This window comes from Coffea eugenioides, chromosome 1 (genome assembly GCF_003713205.1).
Source record: "Coffea eugenioides isolate CCC68of chromosome 1, Ceug_1.0, whole genome shotgun sequence".
NCBI lineage: Eukaryota > Viridiplantae > Streptophyta > Magnoliopsida > Gentianales > Rubiaceae > Coffea > Coffea eugenioides.
The window spans coordinates 3975569-4000878 of NC_040035.1; the positions used below are offsets into that span (position 1 = coordinate 3975569).

At 35.4% G+C, this 25310-nt stretch overlaps 3 protein-coding genes across 3 annotated transcripts; 1 reads left to right on the top strand and 2 right to left on the bottom strand.

Moving 5' to 3' along the window:
- Positions 1–4129: 4129 nt before the first annotated feature.
- On the bottom strand, positions 4130–4812 carry LOC113765825 (glycine-rich cell wall structural protein 1.0-like). Its single transcript, XM_027310076.1, has 3 exons — positions 4763–4812; positions 4391–4653; positions 4130–4347 (listed from the first exon to the last, which is right to left on the bottom strand). Exons 1-3 carry the CDS (start codon positions 4810–4812, stop codon positions 4130–4132), a joined length of 531 nt encoding a protein of 176 aa, XP_027165877.1.
- Positions 4813–4868: 56 nt separating this feature from the next.
- Positions 4869–12281, bottom strand: LOC113765835 (chalcone 4'-O-glucosyltransferase-like). The gene is made up of 2 exons (XM_027310085.1): positions 12255–12281; positions 4869–5516 (listed from the first exon to the last, which is right to left on the bottom strand). The coding sequence occupies exons 1-2, from the start codon at positions 12279–12281 to the stop codon at positions 4869–4871; spliced, it is 675 nt and encodes a 224-aa protein (XP_027165886.1).
- Positions 12282–12333: 52 nt separating this feature from the next.
- LOC113765846 (putative disease resistance protein RGA4) lies at positions 12334–18664 on the top strand. The gene is made up of 6 exons (XM_027310096.1): positions 12334–14272; positions 14356–15155; positions 15914–16007; positions 16364–16618; positions 17328–17409; positions 17741–18664. Exons 1-4 carry the CDS (start codon positions 12334–12336, stop codon positions 16369–16371), a joined length of 2841 nt encoding a protein of 946 aa, XP_027165897.1. The 3' UTR covers positions 16372–16618; positions 17328–17409; positions 17741–18664.
- The last annotated feature ends 6646 nt before the right edge of the window (positions 18665–25310 follow it).

Genomic DNA, 25310 nt, shown 5'->3' on the forward strand with positions numbered 1-25310 from the left:
CCCAAGTTACAAAATTTTCCTTGTCTTTACAGATAGGTAGTAAGCAACAATTATAAAAACTAATACTTCAAATACAAGTTGTTATAGTAATATATAAATAAAATAATTTTATTCATATAATATATTAAAAATAAATCATAAATATACAAATAAAAAATAAATTCTACAACATTTTTCATCAATCACCATAACCCATCACCGCCTTTACTCATACCCACAATTGTCACCACTCCCTTTCTCCTTCCCTCTTCCTCCCCTCACTTTCTTCTCCCTCTTCCTCCTCCCTTCCCCGCCACCCCCACCTCCTCTCTTTTTGCCCCGCCGATCTGGTTTTGACAAGATCACGACTAAAAGGAAGACGGATCCTCCCTTCCCCGCCACCGCCACCTCCTCTTCTTTTGCCCCGCCGATCTGGTTTTGACAAGATCACGACTAAAAGGAAGACGGAAGGAGAGGGGAGAAGAAAGAGAGGGGAGGACGAGAAGGAAGAGGGAAGGGATGAGAAAGAAGGAAGGAGGGGGTGATGGCAGTGGTGGGTGGTAGTGTTAATTTTTAAAACGTACTCTAGATATTTTTTTTTTACTTTAAAAAGTACCTTAAAATAGATTCCAAAAACTCCTTCCTAAATACGACAAAAAACATTTACAATAAAAAGTTTTTCATCTACACTGTTACAGTAAAATATTTCAAAAACACCCAAAAAAATGGTTAATTCAAACTACAATAAAATATAATTATTGTGCAACCCGGGATTGAACCATTTAACCTGCAAATTGAACCGATAATTTGATGACCTAGTCATCTCTCCGGGTCGCAATATGAAATATCTCCCTGATTATGGTGATTTTACACCTTTAATGCAATGAATTTGCAATGTGAACATGAGTTTGCATTGTCCTAAATATGTAAGTACGATCCACATCATGGTTAATCTTTGCTATAATTATCTCTAGCAATTAATCTCTAGGCTTTTCTTATTTCATTGTGACATATTTATCTTTCAAGTTATTTTTTGTCTATTATATCTATGTTAATTTATGTCATTAATGTAGATTTAATAAAAGTATGATATTTTAAGGAGAAATAGTTGTATTAGACTATTCGATCAAGTTTACATAAATGTTATAGATTGAAGTTGTTCAATGTGGTTCGACCTAAATAGAGGTATTGTCCCACAAGTATTTTCTACATAGGTTAGATGAGCATGTTTCAGCATGCCCATTGAGATGAAATTGATGATCAAGTCTTAGGAACTCAAAGGAAGAAGGAACCTACTTGCCAAAATTTATAGGAGATTGAAACTTATTTGCTGCTTCATTTTGGAAAAGGTTTCTTTGATCTTTGTTAGTCCAAAAGATCCGTTCGACTAAAACAAGCTACTTAGAAGTTAAATTCGTTGGTTATTGATTTTGAATGCTAGTATACTAACATAAACTTCGATCTTCATTGTTGGAATTATTCTGGATTCGGTTATTATTGCAGAAGCAGAGGAAACGTTACTGGCTCACTCTTGTTTCCACTTTTTGCAAGAGCATATAGCTTTGATTGTTTCGTTCTTTTGACATGGACAATATCTGCAAATTCCATTGCCTTTTGCTGCCATTGTTTCCTTCTTGTATTGTTTATGCTCTGTACTTCTTCCCTTTGTCTTTGGTTCATCTAGTAATTTTTTAAAACACTCTTCTTTCCATCACTAATTGCGTGCAGAGTTTTTTGCTCATTGTCAAAATCTTAGTGAAATGTCAATATCAACATTGTAGACAGAGTAACTCATACGCTATGTTGAAACATGCAAGTAGTAGTAGTTTTTGAACTGAATCCTATGAATTATGGTGTGGTGAAAAATTGCTCTCTTAAGGAGTGAAGAGTCTAAACAAGAATCAACAAGATTCTAAAATTGATATGTTGCATTTTTGTCATTAATTTTATGGTTATTTCCCTCTTTTATTTTACCAAATATTACGTTATTTGATGGGTTCTACTTATATTTGGTTAATGGTGCTCAATTGTAGGGAAATAACCAAAACATGATTAAAAGGTGCAGTTTCCAGCTAATTTGGTGGTGGTATGTTCGGGACCTACATTCAAGTCCAGAAGACTCGGAATTTGTCACGCATGGAGATTTCGTAGTTCGAGTCAAATATGGACATCTTTGGTGAATTTGGAAGACTTTAATTATCTTTGTTAGTTGTAGAGTTGAATTAGGAAATAATTAAGTATTATCTCTTTAGAATGTTTCCTTTTTCAATTGGGAGTTTGTTTCCCTTAAAAAAAAATGAGAAAATAGGAAGAGCAAGCCGGATCCCTCGTGATTAAGAGTTCGGCCAGCAACAAATTCGGGAGGAGTTTTGTTTTCCTTAAGAAGCTACAAAATAGAAATTGAGAGGAGGGCCGTGACTTTTCTCTTTTCTTTGTCTTCTTTCGTTAGTTTTTGGAGAAGGAACCAATGGTTATCAAGGAAGTCCTGCGGATTTTCCTTGAGGATGTGTAGCTAAATCTCCGTTTTCTAATCAAGAGGACAATTGAAGATTTGGTTCGGCAATTATTATGAGATCTAAATTATTTTAACTGTGTCCTTCATTTATTAGTATATGTTTTCTGCTTTTAATTGTTATAGCTATTGTGTATGATTGAATAGTGTGCAATATTTAATCGTCCACGTAGGCTATTTTGCAAATTGGGGGTAGTTGAATCCATAATTGTTCGATTACCGCCGTCCCGGTAGCAACTGGCGTAATTGGGTTTATGTCAGGAAAACATACGATCTAACTTATATAAACCCTCGTAGCGTGTTTGTTAGTTTGGATTGGACTTTTCTAAATCTTAATGCAGACTAGAAATTAAATCCTATGGTCGTACCTATGATTGTTTCCGGGTTAGAGAAATAGTTAATGATCGTACCTTACTATCGAGAAATTAAGGAAAGGCTGGTTGTTTATCGCGTGTATGATAACTATAACCAATCTATTAATAACTGTTGGAATTATATTTGAATCGATGATCAGTTGCATGAACCATCTCTGAAGTGCACCTTTGGCTAGAGTTCTCCCTATTATTTCTTCCAATCAATTATTTTTCGCATTTAATTTATTTAGTTAGCATTTAATCATGAAATCCCCCATTTGTCTTGACTCGAAAGGAAACGAACTTCTCCCCAGTCCCTGAGGAGATGACCTGCTTGCCACTGTCTACTAGTTAGTAAATTTTGTCAGTAATTAATTCTGGTATATAGGATTAAGCAAACTTTTCGGGAACAAGGTGAATCAAGTAACTCATTGCACACCTAAGGTCTCTGCTCCAGTACCTAGAATTGATTATTGACAACTTGAGGGTAGTTATGTTTTATTATTATTATTGCACAGGTTCGGCACCTGTCAAAAACCTAGAGTGCACGCAAAGGGCCAAGGTGTAAAACCCAAACAACACACCAAGTGTTTAAATTTGATAATCTCTCTATCTATCCATCTATTATATCCACATCTATATCTATCTATCTATCTATATCTATACTCTATATAAAAGTACAATGAGTTTTGGTATTTTGGAGTGTGGGTGTAAGCATTGTTATGATCTTATTTTGTGTTATTTGAATTATGGCCTTCTTAACTTGTGGTTAAGTTTCATACAATCTTAAGTATGGGTAAAAGTTTAATTATGAATTTCTAATGATCAAAATTCATTGTATCATATGTACTGGTTGGTTAATTATTACAATCACTATATTGCATCATACCATAGTGATTTAGAAAGAAAAATCTCCTTAAAGTTATAAATAGTGAAATGGTTTGAGAAATATTTGTCAAATAAATTATATGAGTTGTACACATCTAATTCAAAAGGGGAAGAACTTTTTATGTTGCACGCACTGGAATTTCAATATACAAAAAATTAGACACCTTCATATAACTGAAATAACAACATTAAACTGAAAAAAAAGGAAATCTGAAATAGCCCATACAATCCATCATTATTATTAGGGCAAATTATCCAATTGGCCCTTAAACTCTTTGTCTAAGTAAAAATAAGCCCCTCATCTATTTTTTGCTGACTTTAAGCCCTCGAACTTGTAAAATTGGACACCCGTGACCCTTTTTGCCAGTTTCTCCGGTTTTGCAACCAGAAAGTGAATTCACACGAATGCCAATATGCTTTTAAGAAGGGCCTTTTTGTCAAGCAAAAAAGGAACAACTCCTCTCTCCTCTCTCCTCATTGACTTCTCCACCGATGCCGTCTCCCTCTCCTCTCCTCTCTCCCGCAACCTCTCCCTCTCCCTCCCATTCGTCTCCTCCCCCATGGACACCATCAATGCCGACGTTTCCCAGAAGCCCTCCAATCCTTCCAAAATACCTATTCGACCTCAAAAAATCCGAAAGCTGTCATCTAACCCTACTTCCACCATTGCCACCACCCCCGTTGTTCTCACCGCCGTTAACTCCTCCTTCATGCCCACCTTGCAGACTTCCGAGGCCAAAGCCCAACAAATTACTGATTCTTCCTCCTCCTCTTCTGCCATACCTATTCCGACCATTGCTTCCTCCTCCTCTACCACCACCACTACCATCACCTCCACCTTCGCGTCGACCAGCACTGCTGCTACTTCCACCACAGTTTCCACACCCACGGCATCTATGCCCAAGAATCGGAGGCGTAGTGCTGTCCAATCAGCTAGGGTTCTGCCCCAGATCATCAAACCCCTGTCGGCCGAGGGTGAAATCAATGCCGCTCTCCACCACCTCCGCGTTGTTGACCCTTTACTTGCTACCTTGATCGATACCCACCAGCCTCCGGCATTTGAGTCTCACCACTCCCCATTCCTTGCCCTCACCAAGAGCATTCTCTATCAGCAACTCGCCTACAAAGCAGGCACCTCAATCTACAATTGCTTTGTAGCGCTCTGCGGTGGCGAGACTGCCAAAAATGCCGATGGCTTGCTTTGCTTCCTCCTTCTTTGCCTGGGCTGTTTCCCTGATCACCTTTCCTTCCTCCGAATCCATCAACCCCCTAACTCGCTTCTCGATTTCAGCCGCTTTCACGAACCCACCTTCCGTACTTTCATCCATTGGTAAGGCCAACTTCATCTCCTCAACTAAGAACAGCCTATTCAGCCTCTGCTCAGCATAAAGCGGCCACCCCACCATAGGCACACCCGCACAGACTGCTTCCAACACTGAGTTCCACCCACAGTGGGTCACAAACCCACCCACCGACCCATGATTCAACACATCCACCTGCGGTGCCCAAGAACTCACCACGAAACCCCTACCCTTTGTCCGGTCCAAAAACCCGTGAGGAAGCAACAAATCCAGATCTGGGGCGGGTGGAGTTTGAAAGCGGCTGGTTTTGTCCTCAGAAGGCGGACTGCGCACCACCCACAGGAACTTTTGCTCGCTCCTCTCCAACCCGATGGCTATCTCTTTCAGTTTTTGCGCGAGTTTTGAATCTTTTGACAAAAATGCCCTTCTTAAAACATACTGGCATTCGTGTGAATTCACTTTCCGGTTGCAAAACCGGAGAAACTGGCAAAAAGGGTCACGGGTATCCAATTTTACAAGTTCGAGGGCTTAAAGTCAGCAAAAAATAGATGAGGGGCTTATTTTTACTTAGACAAAGAGTTTAAGGGCCAATTGGATAATTTGCCCTTATTATTAATAGCAACCCTTCATAACAAGAAAAACTGAAAAAAATGAAAATTATTCATAAAATGACATAAAGCGAATAGAAGTGAATCAAAAAGCTAAAAATACAACTCAAATAATACCACAAATAACTTTCAAATCACTTAAAATTCTAATTCAGGTGATTCAAATATGAGGGAAGACAAAAATTTGTTATTGGTAGCAATAGAGTAGTGCCTCGTTTATATTGTTTCGAGCGAATCGAGTTAATCCAGCAAGCTATATAGAAGCCATCTGTCCAAGGAAAAGTAGAAGAAGAAAAGGTTACCATATATAATACTCTAATTTGTTAACTACATATCCTATCTTATGTCTAGAAACTAATAATTGTACTCGAAGAAAAGGTAGATCTGCAGTCGAAGAAAAGGTAGATCTGCAGTGTTGGTTGGTCTGATACTTTTAGCTCTTTGTGGAAATATAAATAGTATTCAAGTGACACTGGAGAATTCAAAAGGAACCAAATCAAAATACTAATTACTAAACACACAAAAGAAGCACTCTTTTGACTCTTTAAAACTTTAGTTTCTAAACTACCTACACTTAAAACATTGACAATTTCCCAATTAACACGGATCATACCAAATAAATTGCTTTTCTTTCTCTTCAAATTAATTTTGTTAAATTTTCTGCTTTAATCCCAACAAACTTATCTACCAAGTCTAGTGATTTTGTTTCTCAATTAGTCTAATGTAACCAAGAAGTTGCTTGATGAAATGATGAAGTCCTGATCCCTTCACACACATGTTTTATTCTAATCCCTTCTCATTTTTTTGTTGCTTGTCCTAATAATTTGCATAATAAAGATTTTTTATATTTTAAACGACAAGTTAACAATAAGAAAAAAAAAAGCATATTAAGAAGATGCATATTCAGGAACTAGCCACCAGGCATCCAATTAATTGACCTGCAGAGATGAACAAGCATAAATTGATTAATTACACTTTTACATGTTTTCCAGACCAGGCAACATCTAAAACGTGTATTCCTTTAATTTTTTTTTTTTTACAATATATTACTCACTTGCTTTTGTTTTTTCAGTTCTGACGAAGATTTCATAAACAAATATAAAGTGCATTACTTGCTTGCCTTTTTTTCCAGGTAATTTACAAATTAGTAACTATAATTTTCTTAATAATTATCAAATATCAATTAATTATATTCTGATTAATTTCATCCACTGCAAATATGTTTAGCAAGATGACTTTTGATTTAATCAAGTTTTTATTTATATTACTGATAGTACCACTGAAAATTACTACTAAATAGGATTTCATTTAGTGTAGTTTCAAAGTCAATTCGTCCAAATTTTCTGAAGAAGTGCTGCTCTGTCTTTAATTACTTTAATTTCAGTTTCATCAAATCACTTTTTCCATTTTCAATTTGAACAAATAGAAGAAACTGGTTAAAAAAAGGTACGTGACCACATGAATACTTGCCTAAAAAATTGATGTGAAGAAGTCATAGACCATTTTCACTTCTTTTTTTTTTCTTTTCTTAATTACTGTTTATTGATGGAATCAGGAAGGTGCTTTCTGGTGTAAATAATAAAAAATTGAAAATTAAGAAATAAAAAGAAGAAGCAAATTATGCATTTTCGAGGAACATGTGAAGAAGTCCTTTTTTTTTTTTGGGCCTTGGGAAAATGATAAAGCAGACACCCACTTTCATTTCTTTATTTCTTAATTACACGAGAAGATGCTTCAAGCAACGAAGAAGCAATATTTATTTATTTTTGAATGGCAAACGGGCTCCAGCATTAATCCAGGAAAGTTAAGAGTCAAAATTTTGAAAAAAAAAAAAGAACCAAATAAAAAATGCTAAACACATGAAAATCACTCTGATGACTATTTGGAATTTTTGCCTTTTGAAACTACCAAGCAGGCAAGCACTGAAAACATTGCAAATTTCCCATTAGCCCGAGCAAGATTCAGTATTTACTTTTCTTTCTCTTTAAATTAATTTTGTTAACTTTTTCTTCTCCATTCCAACGATATCATATTACACCATTAGACTTGTTGAACTGAATTTTATGATTCTAATACTATCAACATTCAGGGTTGTAGAATTGAAGGGATAAAGTAATCACTCAATATACATATACATATACAAATACAAATACATATACATATATATATATATATATACACATGTGAGTGTATGTGTGTGTGTGTGTGTTTGTGTTCGTGGGAGATAATTAACAAATCAATAGAGTAATCTTATTGCAAATATATTAGCAAGTTGATTAATTAAATTAATCTAGATAGATAAAATAGAGTAATCTGATTAGTCAGACTTTTATTTATTTTACTAATCGATATCTAAAACAGTTCATAGCCAGTGCACACTATACAGTACTAGTAAACAGAATTTCTTAAATAAATAAAGGCTACCAACATCACATGCCATTGACCAAAGCTAGTAACATGGCCTCATCTTAATGTGCTACTAGTAGATCGAATTTCTTAATGAAGAAATCACAAGCCATTGACCAAGCCAAGAATGATGGCCTCATCTTAATGTAGCCTTAAAACTTTCTCTCCTTCTTTAATATTACCCCTTGTTTGGTACATGGAAATGCACAGAATAGAAAGGGTTTCGACCAGAATATGTATCCACCAGGATGGTAGGAAGAAAGTTACTGTTCCAAGGTTCGATATACAAGCCAGGGTGGAATGTTTACTCAGTTTTCAATTTTTGGTATAATCAATATTTAGATGTTAGAATGAAATATACTAAATACGAATTCGACTTAGTAGCCCTAGATTAGTTTAAAGGACATCATTTTTTTTGTTTTATTTGTTCTACAATAGTATTTGTCTATTTATGTGAAATTTTGATATCTTTATTTAAAAATAAATTAGGATTGATATCAAAATTATTCAATTGTAGTGAAGATTCAAGTTAAATTTCATTTACTACCAATATCAATAGTAGCGTAAAATGTAAATTACATGAAGTTAGACAATTATAATTTATTTTTAATCTATTTTCAATTTTAATATGAGATTCAAAAAAGATTCTTGAACAATTGTTCAAAAATCAAAGAATAAAGTATCTTAAAACATTTGTTTCCTAGTATAAAAGCAAAAAATTATTCTAAGTACAAGGAAAATTAATTATTACAATAATTACATTCAAATATTAATTGAGTTTATAAATAGCTTAAGATATGGCAATGCAGTAGACTTGTGACGATAAATTGGACAGCCTACTATTTAGGCATTCTAGGATGAAGGAGAGAAAAGCTTTCACTAGATTTTTTTGAGGAATGAGATTCTAGAAAAAGTTAGAATGAGCATTTCAGAAAGAAAGAGCTTTCCCACTTAACCAAATACTAGAATAGAATGAACAAATTGGAAAGGCCTTTCTTTCTTGGCGTATTTGTGGGGTGCATTTATGAGGAAGAAGTAGGGGTGGCAATTCGGGTCCAAATCAGGTTGGCGGGTCGGGTTCGGGTCAACCCGTCAGAAAATCTGTTGACCCGAACCCGACCCGCCAACCCGTGACGGGTCAGGTATGCTGACCCGAATCCGAAAATTTCAGATTGACGGGTCGACCCGAAATGACCCGAAACTTAATTTTAATTTATTAATTTATCACTGTAATTTCTAATAAAATCAATTTCTCACAAAACTAATTACATAATCAAGTAATAAAAATTTAAATAAATAATTCCAAACCAAATCTAAAATAAATTAAACACCGTAAAAGTGTTTTATCCCAAACAAAATATAAAATAAATTAAAACAGTATAAAAGTAAAAAATAATATAATATATTATTTGTCCAAATATAATAATTTTAACTTCACACAAATTAAATAAATTCATTTAGGATTAAGTAATTAATGCCTTTGAAAAAAAGAATAACTTAGTTTAGTTAGATAAAATTATTTTTATGTTTATTAAATTATTTTTAATTCATAAACGGGTCATATCGGGTCATATCAGGTCACCACGGGTTGACCCGAAATCGACCTGTTTTCTTTTCGGGTTCATCGGGTCCAACTCGATTCTGACCCGAATTCCCGAAACCTCGACCCAAACCCATTAATTTCGTGTTAGATTCGTGTCGTGTTTTCAGGTCGTGTCGAAAATTGCCACCCCTAGGAAGAAGCTAATGAGCTTCTAAATCCTATGTCGGATCACAAATACGTGACAATTTAATGGTGTAAACTAGTGAAGAAGAATCTTAGCACTGCTGATAGGTTGCAATTTTATCATTTATTTTATTATTAATTTCCCCTATTATCTGACCTGATGTGGATTAATTGTTAGATTCTACCCACTTTTGGCAATTTGCATTTATTTCAGGGAATAGAATGAAAATACCATAACAAGTGCCAATTTGGTAATAATCAGGAAAGAATTCAAGTAGCAGGAGCATTTTTGGAACGTCAAGATGCGACCTCTTTTTTGTAATTTGGCGGAAGACAGCATGGAAAAAAGGACGAAAAGGCTGAAGTCTTCTATTCGGCTGGAGGGGCCGCCGCACAGGAGCCGAGCATTAGAGTAGCTAGGTATTAGATATAAAAAAGGCGCAGACAACTAGCACTACTTTGATGGCTTAGCCTTTTACTTTTCTTTTTTGTTTAGCTCTTAGTAGTTTTCTTTTCATTTCTCGAATGTCAGGAGCAATTAGGAGATTCAATAATTCTCTGTAACTTTCGTTTTCCTTTCACTTGTTCGGACGAATTGGGCTTTCCCAAACGCAGAAAAAGGCCGTGACTTTTGCTTCAGTTTTTTATGGGTTCTTCGCATCAAATATGAACTAATTTCTTCATTCTAGTCAAGGAACAACGTAGACTTTGGTTCGCCTAAAAATTGTGAGATCGATTTAATTTTATCTTTTTCTTTTATTTATTGGTATTCGTGTATTCCTTGATTGCAGTACTTATGATTATTCAATTAATTGATTGTCTTGGATCCGGATAATTAGTTAACTTGATAATCTATTGTCAATTAGGGCATTAAATTTATAATTGTTTAATTGCCTTGAAATAGTGATAACTGGCATGATTGGGTTTGTATCAGGGGAATACGTGGGCTAATCTGAAATAACCCTGGTAGTGCGTTTTTGATTAGAATATGGCTCCTTTAATACGTAAGGCAATTGGGGAATTAAATCTTATGGGCGTACCTAGGATTATTTCTCAATTAGAGCAGTGATTAACGGGCGTACCTTAATCACCGACAGAGTAAGGAGGGGTTGACTGTCATCGCTTGTTTGGCAGTTATAACCTATTTATTAATAAATAATTGGAACTGCCTTTGCATCGATGATCAATTAGGTGAACCATTGCTGAAGTTATTTCTTGGCTAGACCTTTAATTATTGCTACTCTAATTTTAGTGAATTGTCATTTAATTTCTAGTTAGCTATTTATTTTTATTTGAATTTCTTTTATTGTCATCGTTTATACAAAAACACCTCCCGTGTTATTTTTGGATTTCGAAAGAGACAAATATCCCTAGTCCCTGAGGATACTACTTGCCCTGTTTACAAATTAATAATTATTTGTGAAAAAGTCATCCCATTCGGGTATATCGGATCAAGCAAACTCTTCGGGAACATGGTGAATCAAGTAAACCATTGCACACTTAGAATCCCTGCTCCAATACTTGGAATCGGGTTTTGGTTATTTTAATTGGCAACTAGATTTATTTTTATTGTTGCACGGGCATCGATAACCTGTCAACCGCCCATAATTTTTTTTTTCTTCGTTCCTCAAGAACGTAAAAAAGAAGTCCTACCAACCACATAACACTTTATTATGATTCAACCAACTCATTTGGTTGAGCAAAGAAACCGAGGTTTCTATTCCAAAATGAAAAAGATATTATGTAGATCTGCCAACTCTTTTAGATTTATTTTAAACGACAAAAGGGCTCCAGCATTGACCCAAAAAATGAGGAGCGAAAATTTTAAAATGACTCGAATCAAAGAACACGTAGAAAGCTCTCTTTTTCTGAATCAAATTCATCAATAATATATTTCCTTTATCTTTAAATTAATTTTATTAAGTTTTCTTCTCTGCTAATCCAACAAGTTATCTTCAGTCTACTCAATTTAAATAATTCCATTTCTCAATTTGTTTCATAATTACATAAGCAACCAAGGAGTTGCCTGATGAAACGAAGAAGTCCTCATCGATTCTAATCTGTTTGTTCCCTGTCTTAATTGCTTAAGTAGTCATGAAGAGTTGGCTTAATTGTTTAAGTAGTCGAGAAGATTCTTTGCAGTGTGAATAACAAATAAACATTAAGGGAAAAAAAGGAAAAGAAAAATGCAAAGTAGGAAGATGCATTTTCGAGGAAGTAACCACCAGGCATATTCTAATACCAGCCAGATTGAATAAATGAACAAGATAGATAAAGTAGAATAAATTGATTAATCAGGGCGAGATTTCAGATCTATGTCCCCTGCTGCCAGCCCCTCAATCAGTTTAGTTAAGTCAACTCTCTTGAGTTTTGTGCACTGTTACATTAATCGCAATTATACTAATCTGAATCTCACACATCAACCCACTGGAATCGTTAACTCATCTCTCTCTTGTTCTGCCCTTCGATTCTGATTTCTACCATTTGTTGCTGAAACATTCCTTCCATCTCTGCTATCAGAAAACCTTTCGATCCTAGTTCCAATTCCAAGCAAGAAACAATGGCTGACGCTGCTATCAGTGCTGCTGTTAAGGTCGTCTTGGGGACACTTATTTCCATTGCCGCGGACCGCATTGGTATGGTTCGGGAGGTCAAAGCAGAGTTGGAGAGACTAAGCAATACTGCTGCAACGATCCAAGGTTTCCTGGCTGATGCTGACGGGAAAATGCATAGCCAAGGGGTGCGAGGTTGGCTCAAGGAGCTAGAAGATGAGGTTTTTAAAGCTGATAACGTGCTGTACGAGCTCAACTACGACATTCTTCGTCGGGAGGTGAAGTACCGAAATCAACCAATGAAGAAGAAGGTATGCTTCTTCTTCTCCTCCTTTAATGCAATTGGTTTTAGTTCCAGCTTGGCTGCAAAGATCCGAGACATCAACACCAGCCTAGAGAGGATCAACCAGCAGGCAAATGTCTTGGGATTGGTCAGAAAGCACCAAAAAGAAGCTGATGCCGCTGGTGCCGCGGCAAGCAGACAGACCGACTCTATTGTTGTTCCGAACATTGTGCAGGAGAGTCTTTTGAATGAATATCAAAGCCAAATTAATCAAATACTTAAGGTGAGCTTTGATCATTTATCATCTCCATCAGTTAAAAAATGTTTTGCATATTGCTCAATTTTTCCCCAGGACACTGAATTAGGAGAAGATGAACAAATTCAGCATTGGATTGCGGAAGGTTTTGTTCTAAAGAATAATAGAGTGATGGAGGAAACAGGAGGCGAGTATTTGAGGATTTTGTTGCAAAATTCCTTGCTGGAAAAAGTCGGAGAGTCGTGGAGAACATACTATAAAATGCACGATCTCGTGCATGATTTTGCAAAATCAATTCTCAATCTAGAAAGCAGCAATCAGGATCGCTACCTTGCATTGGACTCTTCTAAAGGTTTGGAAGAAAATACCATAAGGACAATACCAGCATCAATTCGCACATTATTTCTCCATCTAGAGGGTGGCGTATCTACTGACATGCTTTTAAGATTCAAGTGCTTGAATGTTCTCAAATTGTCCGGCGATGATGTCAAGTTTCTACCGAGCTCCATTGGCAAACTACTACATTTGCGACTGCTCGACATTTCATCTTCTGGAATCACAAGTTTGCCAGAATTTCTTTGCAAGCTATATAATTTGCAGACACTAACGATTGATGATCATGAACTTGAAGGAGGTTTTCCAAAACGGATGAGCGATTTGATCAGCTTGCGACATCTAAACTACTACCATGATGATGCAAAATTTAAAATGCCGGTGCAGATGGGACGATTGACTTGTCTTCAAACTCTAGAGTTCTTTAATGTAAGTCAAAAAAGGGGATGTGGCATCGAAGAGCTTGGGACCTTGAAATATCTGAAAGGATCGTTGGAGATAAGAAATCTTGGACTAGTGAAGGGCAAAGAAGCTGCTAAACAAGCAAAATTGTTTGAAAAGCCAGATCTGTCCGACTTGGTGTTTGAATGGGAGAGTGGGGATCGGGAAAGCGATAACCGTGAGGAGGATGTGTTGGAAGGTCTCCAACCTCACCCAAATTTGCAAAGGTTGGGAATTCGTTCTTTTATGGGTAATAAATTTCCACAATGGCTTATCAATTTGTCAAAATTGGTGGAGTTGCGGATAGTAGCCTGCAAGAGATGCAGTGAACTCCCCTCATTAGGACAACTGCCATCCCTCAAACGTCTCTCTTTGATAAGATTGGACAACATCCGATTTATTGGAGATGAATTCTACGGTATTACTACTAAGGAGGAGGAGGAGGAGGAGGAGGGCAGATCACAAGCATCAGAGAGCAGCAGTAGAAGGCGAAAATTCTTTCCTGCCCTTGAAGTACTCTGTGTAGAATATATGGAGAATTTGGCAGAGTGGAAGGATGCAGACCAAGTGAGGTCAACAGTAGGTGAAGCAGAAGCAGATGTCTTTCCTGTGCTGAGGTATTTGAGCATTCAACGTTGCCCACAACTGACCGCTCTTCCATGCTCGTGTAAAATCTAGACGTGGAGAAGTGCCATAATCTAACAAGTATAAAAACAGGTTACGGCACTGCTTCTGTTGAGGAGTTGAGTATCCGCATTTGTGACAATCTTAGGGAGCTGCCAGATCTGGATCTGTTTGGATCGAGTTTGCAGCGATTGACCATCGAAGATTGCCCAAGATTAATCAGTCTTGGAGTAAATGGACAGAAATGCCCCCTTTTACTATGCCTTGAGAAATTGAGAATTGATTATTGCAAAGGGTTGACAACTATATCCGACAAAATGTTCGAGTCATGCCGGTTTCTGCGGTCCCTGGAGGTGATGAGGTGCCCCAATCTGGTGTCGTTTTTGCTTAATTTGCAGGAGACGCCTTCTCTAGAGAAATTCGTCTTAGAGAACTGTCCCAAATTGATCCCTCATAGTTTCAAAGGATTTGCTTTTGCCACCAGCTTAAGAGAATTGAGCATCAACAGTCCCTTCTCCTCAGATGACTCCTCAGTCGATGATTTTGATTGGTCTGGTTTAAGATCTGCATCAACGCTCCGTTGGCTTCGCCTAGAAGGGTTACCTCACACGGAGTCCCTGCCACACCAGCTTCAATACTTGACTACCCTCACTTCACTAAGTCTGGACAGCTTTGGAGGAATAGAAGTGCTACCGGATTGGATTGGAAACCTTGTGTCCCTTGAAACCCTACAGCTATGGGATTGGGAAAACCTTCGGTCCTTACCATCTGAGGCCGCCATGAGACGCCTCACCAAGTTAACAAGTGTTGAAGTTGATGAGTGTCCTCTGTTAAGACAACGATACACTCCCCAAAGAGGCATCTACTTGGAGGAGGAGATTTCAAGTGATCCGGTGAGATTTTCCTATCTAAAGTTCACACTCATATATATATGTGTATAAATTTTTTGTATCTGCATCTCATTGACATATATTTGCTCTTCAGTCTCTTGTACTCTTGTACTCTATCTCTTTTCTGCAAAGTTATTCTCTGTAATTAATTCTCTTCTTTTGGACAGACCTTGGTTTCTTTTCAAAGATTAGTTTTAACAAAGCCTGGTTTTGAGCAAACTAGAAGAGACCAAAATTCTGGATTTTCTCTGCATCTCACCACTGAAAGATTTTGAACATCTTAAAAACTCAACTTGTTACCTTATATTTGGCCAAGAACGAAATTATTAGCAACGGTACATACACAATTAGCCTCTTTGTTTGAATGTGTTAGCAAATGTTCCATTGGATGTGCAATGCTAGATGTACATGGAAGCATTCGTCATATTTCTGTCACTGATATTGCCAGTCTGAATGGACAACATTAAAGCTAATCAAGAAACAGTTGTGAAGAAAATTCAAGATACAATTTGCTATACTTTGGGACTCTGTGTTCTTATTTCCATAAAATTATATCAGTCACCTTGAAGTTCAAATATGTTTGTTCAGGAACTAAAGTGCTGAAAACCTTCACCCCTTACAATCGGTGGTGCATGCTTTATAAGAATGACAATAATATGGGATGGTTGTTTATTATCTTTCACAAGTTTGAGGAGTTTGTACATCACAATTACCTTGCTTTTCTGTTCTGTGAGCTGAATTACTGTATTGTTACCTTGCAGACAAGCAGTGACAGCGAACAAGAAGGCAATGATGGTGCTCAAACATCAGTCTCATGTTGTTTCCCATCGTTGCTGAAGAAGGAGAAACCAGGAGGTATGATGGTTCTCAAACATCAGCTTCTCTCCCCAAGAACTCTTTTTAACCTCCCCCCAATTTATTAAAAATACAAGGGAATTGGTGCAAGTTTTCATCAAAGTATGCTTGAGTGAAAACAGGGTGTTTTTCTGCACTTTCATGTACTTTTGAATGTTTGTCCTATGCTATATAGCTTAGTTTTTAATCTTTAAGATTGTACATTTACTAGGTGCTTAACATGTCATTTGATTGTGAAAGAACCTGGTTTTTTCCATTTTCTTGTACTGGTTACTAGATCATACCTTTTATTTGCATTCCTTAGCTGTCATAACTGAATTCATACTGAAATGTAACATTACGATGGTATTTTCCAGAGTCTTAGAAAGCAGACCTCATGTTGTTGGACAAAGACACCACCCTTTGCTGTTGCATTTCTTACAAGATTGCCAGGGGGCAGAAGTTATTTTCACTGACTAGACAGGTTTGAAGATGAAGTTAGTAATCAATGATGAGAATTTTGCACATCAGAGAGCGCTAGCTTTGATGGAGGCTTCACCAGTTGGTGGTTCTCCCCAGGTTTCCCAAACATAAGCTTTTACTCATCTCCTGCTCGGGCTGCAGAAAGAAAGGTAATAATCTAGCTTGTTCATCTTCAGGGCAGTTTTGATAGTTTTTTATCTGCATTCTTGATTTGTATTTCATAAATCAATTACCAAAACTTTTTTTCCCTTTGGTGTAGCATGCTGATTGCTGAACAAATTGAAAGAGACCAAAATTCTGTGTTTTCTCTGCCTCTCTGAACTACTGAAAGATTTGAACATCTTAAATCTCTTTAACTTCAACTTGTTGCATTCTATCTGGCCAAGGACAAAATTATTAGCTACGGTTCATACCCAATTAACCTCTTTGTTTGAATGTGCTACAAAATGTTTCATGTGATTTACAATGCTAGATGTACATGGACACATTCTTCATTTTTCCATCACTGATATTGCCAGTCTCAATGGATAACATTAAAGCTAATCGAGAAACGATTTTCAAACAAAATTCATGATACAATTTGCTGTTCTTTGGGACTCTGTGTACTTATTGCCATAAAATTAGATCAGTCTAATTGAACTTCAAATATGTATGTGGAGGAACTAGAGTGCTGTGAACATTCACCCCTTATAATTGATACTGCATGCTTCATATCAATGAGAATAATGTTGTTTTCTTTTCAATGACAAAAATGTTGGATAATTGTTTATCATCTTTCACAAGTTTGAAAAGTTTATACGACACAATTGCCTTGATTTTCTGTTCAGTGAGCTGGATTACTGTATTGCAACCTTGCAGATGAGCAATGCAAGGAATGATGGCGCTCAAACATCAGCTTCATGTTGTTCTCCATTGCTGCTGAAGAAGAAGAGCTCAGGAGGTATGTGGTGCACAAAAGTGATAATGCAGCACTTCTCTCCCCAAGAACTCTAAGTTTGCATTCTAATATGCTCAAGTCATCTAATTGGCATGAAAACAGGGTGTTTTTCTGCACTTTTATTTGTTGTTGACTGTTTACCCTGTGCCACATAGCTTATCTTTTGCTCTTGAAGATTTTTATGTTTATTTGGTGCTTAACATGTGTTGTGATTGTGAAAGAATCTGGTTTTCAATTTTCTTGCACTAGTTACCAGTCCATACCTTTGCTTTGCTTTCGTAGTTTGTCATGATTGAAGCTGTTCTGAAATGTAATATTATGATGTTTATTCCAGAGTCTTAGGAAGCAGACCTCATGTTATTGGACAAATGACACCACCGATTGCCGTTGCATTTCTTACTAGAATGCCAAGGGACAGAAGTTATTTTCATTGACCAGACAGGGCTTGAAGATGAAGGCAGTTATCAATGGTGTTAATTTAGCTCATTAGAGAGCATTAGCTTTGATGGATGTTTCAGAAATAGTGGGTTCTCCCTAGGTTTCTCAAACATAAGTTTTTCGTTATCTGCTGGTCAGAATGCAGAAAGGAAGGTAATAATTTAGCTTGTACGTCCTTAGGGCAGTTTTAATAATTTCTGATCTGCTTTCTTGATATGTATTTAGTAAATCAATTACCAGAACTTTTTATTTCTTTTGCTGATTGCTGAACTGAAAATGGCTAGTAGCAGGCTTGTAGAGTGTGATATGGATGAAGAAAAAGAGAGGGAAAACATCCTAGCATGGAAGCTGATACAGGAGACCTATCAAGGTGCGCAGCTGATTTTAGGCACACTGGACTGATGGACTTGGTGAAAGGGTTGGATGTTTGTGACAGTAGAGAATTGGATAAACAATCAATTTGGAGCAATGAGAGAAATGCAGATGCAAGAAGTCTTGAATTGCACAAAGGTCCAAGGAAGAGGAGGGAAAACGTTCTTTTCAGTAGATGTGTGCATATTTTGTGAAGAATTAACACTTCTTAAAAGATGGCATTTCATACTTTTGGCGTATCAGAATGTGACAAGTCCTGATAGTGCGTTTTCTTCATCTTTTACAGGGAGTAAAAGTATGTCTAGAGACCATATTTGTAAGATTTCCTACCCTTTTTTAGCTAGACATTTGATAGAGAGAACTTAGAACTCTTGTTACTTTTCCTCTTCAAGTAATCATTTTTTGTTATCTCTGCGAAATTGCTTAATCCAGTGGTTTGTTAGCCACCGATGCTTTGGGTTCATAAACAAATCATGACAGTAAAATCTGAATGATGATCTTATTGTTAAAGGCTTTTATATAAAAGTGGATACTTAATACAAATGAAACAACGTATTTGTATTAATTCTAGATCCGTGAGATGTGCGTGCCCATCGAATATTTGTATAACAAGGAATCAAGAAAGTTTTGGGCAGGGAAGGAGCCAGCCAAGTACAAGGCACTTTGCCTAATTTATAGGAGTATATTTTATGAAATTTTCATCAGTGTTGAGTAAATTTGTCATCCTCTTTCCAAATTTTTAAATTAAACTGCAATATCCAATATTAGGTCGTATTATAAATTTTCTCCTCTCTAATTCTCCTGCTCTGCCATTGAAGTTTTTAACAAAAATGTCATACAATTCTAACAACTAGAGTTGTCAACAATTGAACTTGGTACTGACTATTGACTCGGTAAAACTTACTAAAGCTGTTAAATTAAGTACTTGTACAAAAAATTTTATTTTCGTCACTTTCTTTCAAGCAAAGTAGGGAGAGATGACCAATCCATACCATTCTTCTTCGATACAGGAGAACACGAGATATTTATTTTTAAGTTGGACCGGATTTCAACTGAATCAACTACTACTAGAATATTTGGCCACCAAAGATAGGCTTACAACTCTTCTTGGTTGTTGGTCAAGAGATCAAATTTCTTGATTTTCATTCTTCTCCAAGATTTCTTCAAAAATTCATCAACCGATGCATAGGCACCTATCTGATCCTGTGATAGTTCAGTCTCCTCTGAGTGCTCCATTGATCGTTTTGGATCCACCCAATCGCCCTAATGTAAAGTAGGAATAGGTATAGAATAAAAATTATCCAATCAACCAAAAAAAAAGGGACAGGTTTCAACTAAAAACCAATGAGTCCATTAGGCTACAATATTTGCCAAAAAAAATTTATTTAATTTCATAAATATAACTTTTAATCATCTTTTTATCTCACGTATATCATACCATTAAAAGTGCTATAATACTATAATTCCATTAGGCTACAATATTTGCAAAAATAAATAAATATTGTTTAACTTCACAAATATAACTTTTAACTATCCTTTTATCTTACGTATATCATACTATTAAAAGTGCTACAATGCTATAATTCGTTATTGACTCTTTGGACTACGAAATTCTTTTCTCATGTTTGCTCAGAAATGAGAATTGAGACTTTAGTCTTCATTCTTCAGTTGAACTTAGACGTTTTAGACTTTTAGTGAAGCATTTCATTCAGGTAAAATAAATTTCACTAAAGCATTTACATAATTATAGAAAACTACTGTTCTCTTTAATTTGGATCATAAAATATTTAAAGGTCAATATGGGACATGAGACTTTAGTCATATGAACTTCGACGTTTTAGACTTTTAGTGAAGCATTTCTTTCAGGTAAAATAAATTTCAGTAAAGCATTTAAATAATTATAGAAAACTATTGTTCTCTTGAATTTGGATCATAAAATATTTAAAGGTCAATATGAGACATGAGACTTTAGTCATCATTCTTCAATTGAAATTAGACGTTTCAGACTTTTAGTGAAGCATTTCTTTTAGGTAAAATAAATTTTACTAAAGCATTTAATTAATTATAGAAAACTATTGTTCTCTTGTATTTTTTTTTTGTAACCGCACATTTAACCTAATCTAATCTAATCCTCCTTCTAGTCCTACTCTAAGAGGGGGCAGGAGTGGCCCAACTGAACCGAGAAAACCGACGGGAACTGAACCACCATCGAATCAGATGGATGCACCATGCATCTGTATGAATTTAAAAGAAGCCACATCTAATGGCACATTGATGGAAGATAATATTTGAATTCTTGACCCTCCAACGTACAATTCATGTGGTGGCCAACTTCTCTAGAGAAAGTTGGTTATTGTTCTCTTGAATTTGGATTATAAAATATTTAAAGGTCAAATATATTGATTCCTATGTTGTTGAACCTCAAAGTGATTATCAAAGAACCTTTTTGCAATAATATCATACCAAAAGATTCATAATCCATGCTATATTGCATTTTGGAAATCATACCTTCCCAATCCTACCAAAATTACAATACTATAGTACATATAATCAGTTAACATCTGGTCTTCATGAAGTACATATAGTCTGTGTTCCACCCATTTCTTTGACAAAAATAAAAAACAAAAATGATAGTAGTAAAAGAAATGACCATATGGTCAAAACAGTAATAATGCTAGATTCAAACGTATGAAATCCTTCGTGGACTAGATTGCAAATGCCCTTTTCCCTTGACAGACAAATACTTCCTTTACAAAGGATTCAATTCCGCAATTACTTAACTCAAGCCGAATTTGAGTAGCTTTATGAATTTTCAAATCAAACTCAAGAATAATAATGGTCTACTCAAAATCAATATTATAAAACCCAATCCAAATTGGCCGGTCTGCCTTCTTTTTGGTATTGGTTTGGTTAAAAAACCAATTAGTATCAATTTATAGTTAAACCAGTTGAACCATCCAGTTTTGTGAGAACCGGCCGGTTCAATATCCAATCTTAATTAAGTCAACAATTTTGAATTTGGTCAACTAATCTCATTAATAACATTCCAAATTTAATAATTTACCAATTAACCATGCGTAATTATCTCCAATTAATTACACAACAACAATTATTGCCTTATTCTACTCTTTTCTCTCTCTCCTCCATAATTACATATTAACTCTTATTTAACATTTATAACATAAATTGACTATATTAGTTTTTAAAAATCTTGAATACATTTCATTTATTTGTTAATGCCTTTTAAGTATTTCAATTTTTATGAAATAAACTAGTACTCATACAATTTAGGAAAATTAAAAATACATGAAATAATACTATTTAAAATCTTTTAACTAATAAAAGCAATATTTGAGTCTCAAACAAATAATGCTGCCACTTTGTTTGGATTGTAAGTTATTTGAGATTATTTGGGATATTTTTACTGTAGCACTTTTTGTGATGTGATGTATGTGAGATAAAAAGGTAATTGAGAAGATAAAAAGGTGTATTGAAAATTGTAATGATGATGTAAGCAAATAAAACTGGGCAAATAATGCTCAATCCAAACAAACTAATATCACTTAAGATTCTACAAATATTTGTTTGACCCATTCATTTTTCTGGGTCAATGAACGTTCGAAACCTTTCTCAAAATCATTAAAGCTATATTGAACTTTTTATAATATATAGGGACCTCCTCTTGGAGACCGTATATAACTTGTACATCGTTACACTAACAATTGAGTCTGGATTGTGATGCTGGCAATTGTGGTCCATAATACAACTTTTATAAGAATGTTATACATACATACATACATACATATATATATATATATAGATATATATATATACATACACACACCCCCATATCCATACACACATACATACATGCATATGTATATGGATGTATGTACATATACATGTGTGTATATGTATATATATATATGTATGTATGTATATTTTGTTCTTTAGAAAAGGTATTATAGTTTTTTTCTTTTTTATTTTTGGGACTTTTATTAGGCTCTTTCTTTTTCTTTCTTTCAAGCAAAGTGGGGAGAGATGACTTACCCACAGCATTCTTCTTCGATATAGGAGAACAATAGACTTTTCGTTGAGTTGGACAGGGTTTCAACTCAACCAATTACTACTAGAATAGTTGGCCACCAGAGATAGAATTTAATTTCTCCTTGATTGTAGGTCAAGCGATCAAATTCCTTGATTGGTATTGTTCTCTAAGATTTCTCGAAATTTTTACCTGTGGGTATAGAAGCACCCGTCTAGTCTGGTGGTAATTCAGTCCCCTTCGACTACCCCACTAATCATTTTGGGTCCACGCTTTCGCCCTAATATAAAGTAGAAATAGATATAGAATAGAAATTATCTGGTCAACAAAAAAAATTTCGATAAAATTTTTTTACCATACTAATTAGATTAATAATAAAGTAAAATGTCTAGAAAATAATATTAGGAATTAAAGCGATTATACCACTATAATTTAAAAGAGTAAAGTAATAATAACAATATAATAATGCTATAAAATAAGAGGGTATTTTTGTCCAAAATTTTTTAACATGTTGAATTGAATTACTTATGGAGTGAAGTGACTAAAAGATAATGTTAGGTGGTAAACTGATAATAGTGATATAGTTGAAGGGGATAAAGTGATATTAACCCTTAGTAATTTATAAGACAAGATAATGCTTTCAGTTTTTTTACTAACAAATGATGTGAGTTGCTATCTACTTTTCTCCAGTATGATTGCGATTAAAGTTTCTTGTACCTCTCTGGTGGAACTTACACAATTATTCAATCAGAAAAAGATGAAGGCCCCAGCAACAACGGTGGTGAAGTAAGCTCAGGTGAAAATGCCAAGCAACTTCCATTGCAAAAGCATCCAAATTTCCCACTGAATTGAAGCACTGCACTGCACTGACCGAGGCCTCCCTGATGTCTTTCAAGTATTCTACCGAAACAACTAATGGCCGCCTTCATTGACCAAACTTATAATTGTTGTGGCCGACAAAATTTAGTCTAGGCTTTCGTACAGCTATTCTTTATCAAATCATGCAACATATATTTATTTGGGGTTAATACCACTTTGTCCCCTCAAACTTTGGACGATTACCCACTTCAGTCCTTAAACTTTAAAATGGGACACTTAAGTTCTTAAACTTATAAATACCTCCCACTTAAGAAAAATTATTAACAAATTCTGAATATCGTTGGTGGTCGAAGTATCCCATTTTATAAGGATTTAGGGATTTAAGTATCCCATTTTATAAGTTTAGAGACTTAAGTGGGAGGCATTTATAAGTTTATCACTTCACCTCTTAAATCATGCCCTTCCTCTGTTTTTCAAAAAACAAAATTACTGCACGAATGTTTTTTAAGTTATTTCTAATGTACTCATTAACAAATGAGGTGAGCTGCCATATGCACTTTTCCAATTTGATTAGGAACGTGCAGCTTCTTGTCTGTCTGGTTTATCTCTAAAGTATTCCAGCCGTTATTCTAGATTTATCATGGCTAGTTAAATTCAAATGGTATGTAGTGATGACTCCTCTGATGTAGATGTGGATTTTTCTCCCTCCACCGCAATTGAGTTTGATTCTTCCTTAGTATATAATAATGTAGAATTAGTGTAGATGCTGTGGATTGACGAAATAATTAAATAATAAAAAAAAATAGAGATGAAACTTCAACGGATCGATTAAGGGCTCATAATTTGTCGCATAATTATTCTTGCGAAACTTTCTGCATCCGTCTGTTGAAGCTCAAATTTGGCAGCAAAACCATATCGGTTGAGGTTAACTTGGAAATCGTAATCCGTATTTGAAATCTAACTTTGAAGTAAATGTGTTGAGGTACGATTTCTGATTTAATTTAGAGTAAAGATATCATTGTTGAGAGGACGAATATGACTTTATACTCTTGAAACTTGTTTCACTTGCTTACTTTGCATTCTAAAACTTCAATGCTAATCACTTTGCATCCTAAATTCTCAATTTTTAACATTTTACACCCTAAATTTCAAATTTATCTCATTTAAGTACAATCAAGGACAATGTTATCAAAATTAATGAGATAAATGATAGTACAAATTAATGACAATGTATTGTTTTATTCTATCTACTATCCCTTGATATCTTTTGGCCGCTTTCAACACATTGTTATGATTCATATGGTTCGAATCGCTTGTACTATTAGTAATCTTAATGAAATAAAAGACAATCCAAACAAATGAATATGTGTCATTTTGTTCTAACTGTCATATCTTGACTCTTTTTGAATTTTTCTAACGTCGTTACTGATTGGATATAAATATGACGATTCACAAGTTTAGGGTACAAAAGTGTCCAAAATTGAAGTTTAGAGTGCAAAGTGAAATTAGTCATCGCTGAAAAGTCTTGTGCAAAGTGTTGAATGAAGGGCCTTTGTACCTTGGGGTTTCAACCTTGTTGAAAGGTTTTGGAAATGTTTTGCATGCTTGCAAAAAAAGGAGATCATTGCTTGTAATATAATACTTTAAATCTTTCTCTTTCTGAAAGAAGACTTCCTTTCTTGTTATTCATAGTAATAGAATACATAACTACTTTAAATAGTTAAAACCTTTCGCTTTCTTTTTTTTTTTTTTAATTCTAAGTAAATTATTATTAGAGTAAGTATCATAAAAAATAATGCAAAGTAAAGCATTCAATTGCTGAACTAATTAGGTGATGAAATGACCGAGTCTCATGAATAAGGCGCGAAGCTGACCATCCACTGGATATTTCTGCATACAAATAAAACCAGCCAAGAAGCAAAATAAGTACTACATTGGCAATAATTCATCTAACCACTGGGCCAAGTGGCCACCAGGGAGGGACCTAAGTCCTTCCTTGGGCTGTAGGTGAGGGTTCGAACCTTACCTGCAGCGAAAAAAATCTAAGGGTTGTGGTTTAGCACTCTCTTGATTTAGTTGGATTTGTATATCCACTAGCCTTAACCGGCCCAGCATTGAATTAGAAAACGACGAAGGCACCAGCAACAACAACAGTGATTAAGAAAGCTCAGGTGAAAATGCCGAAGCAACTTCCATTGCAAAAGCATCCAATTTCCTATTGAATTGAAGC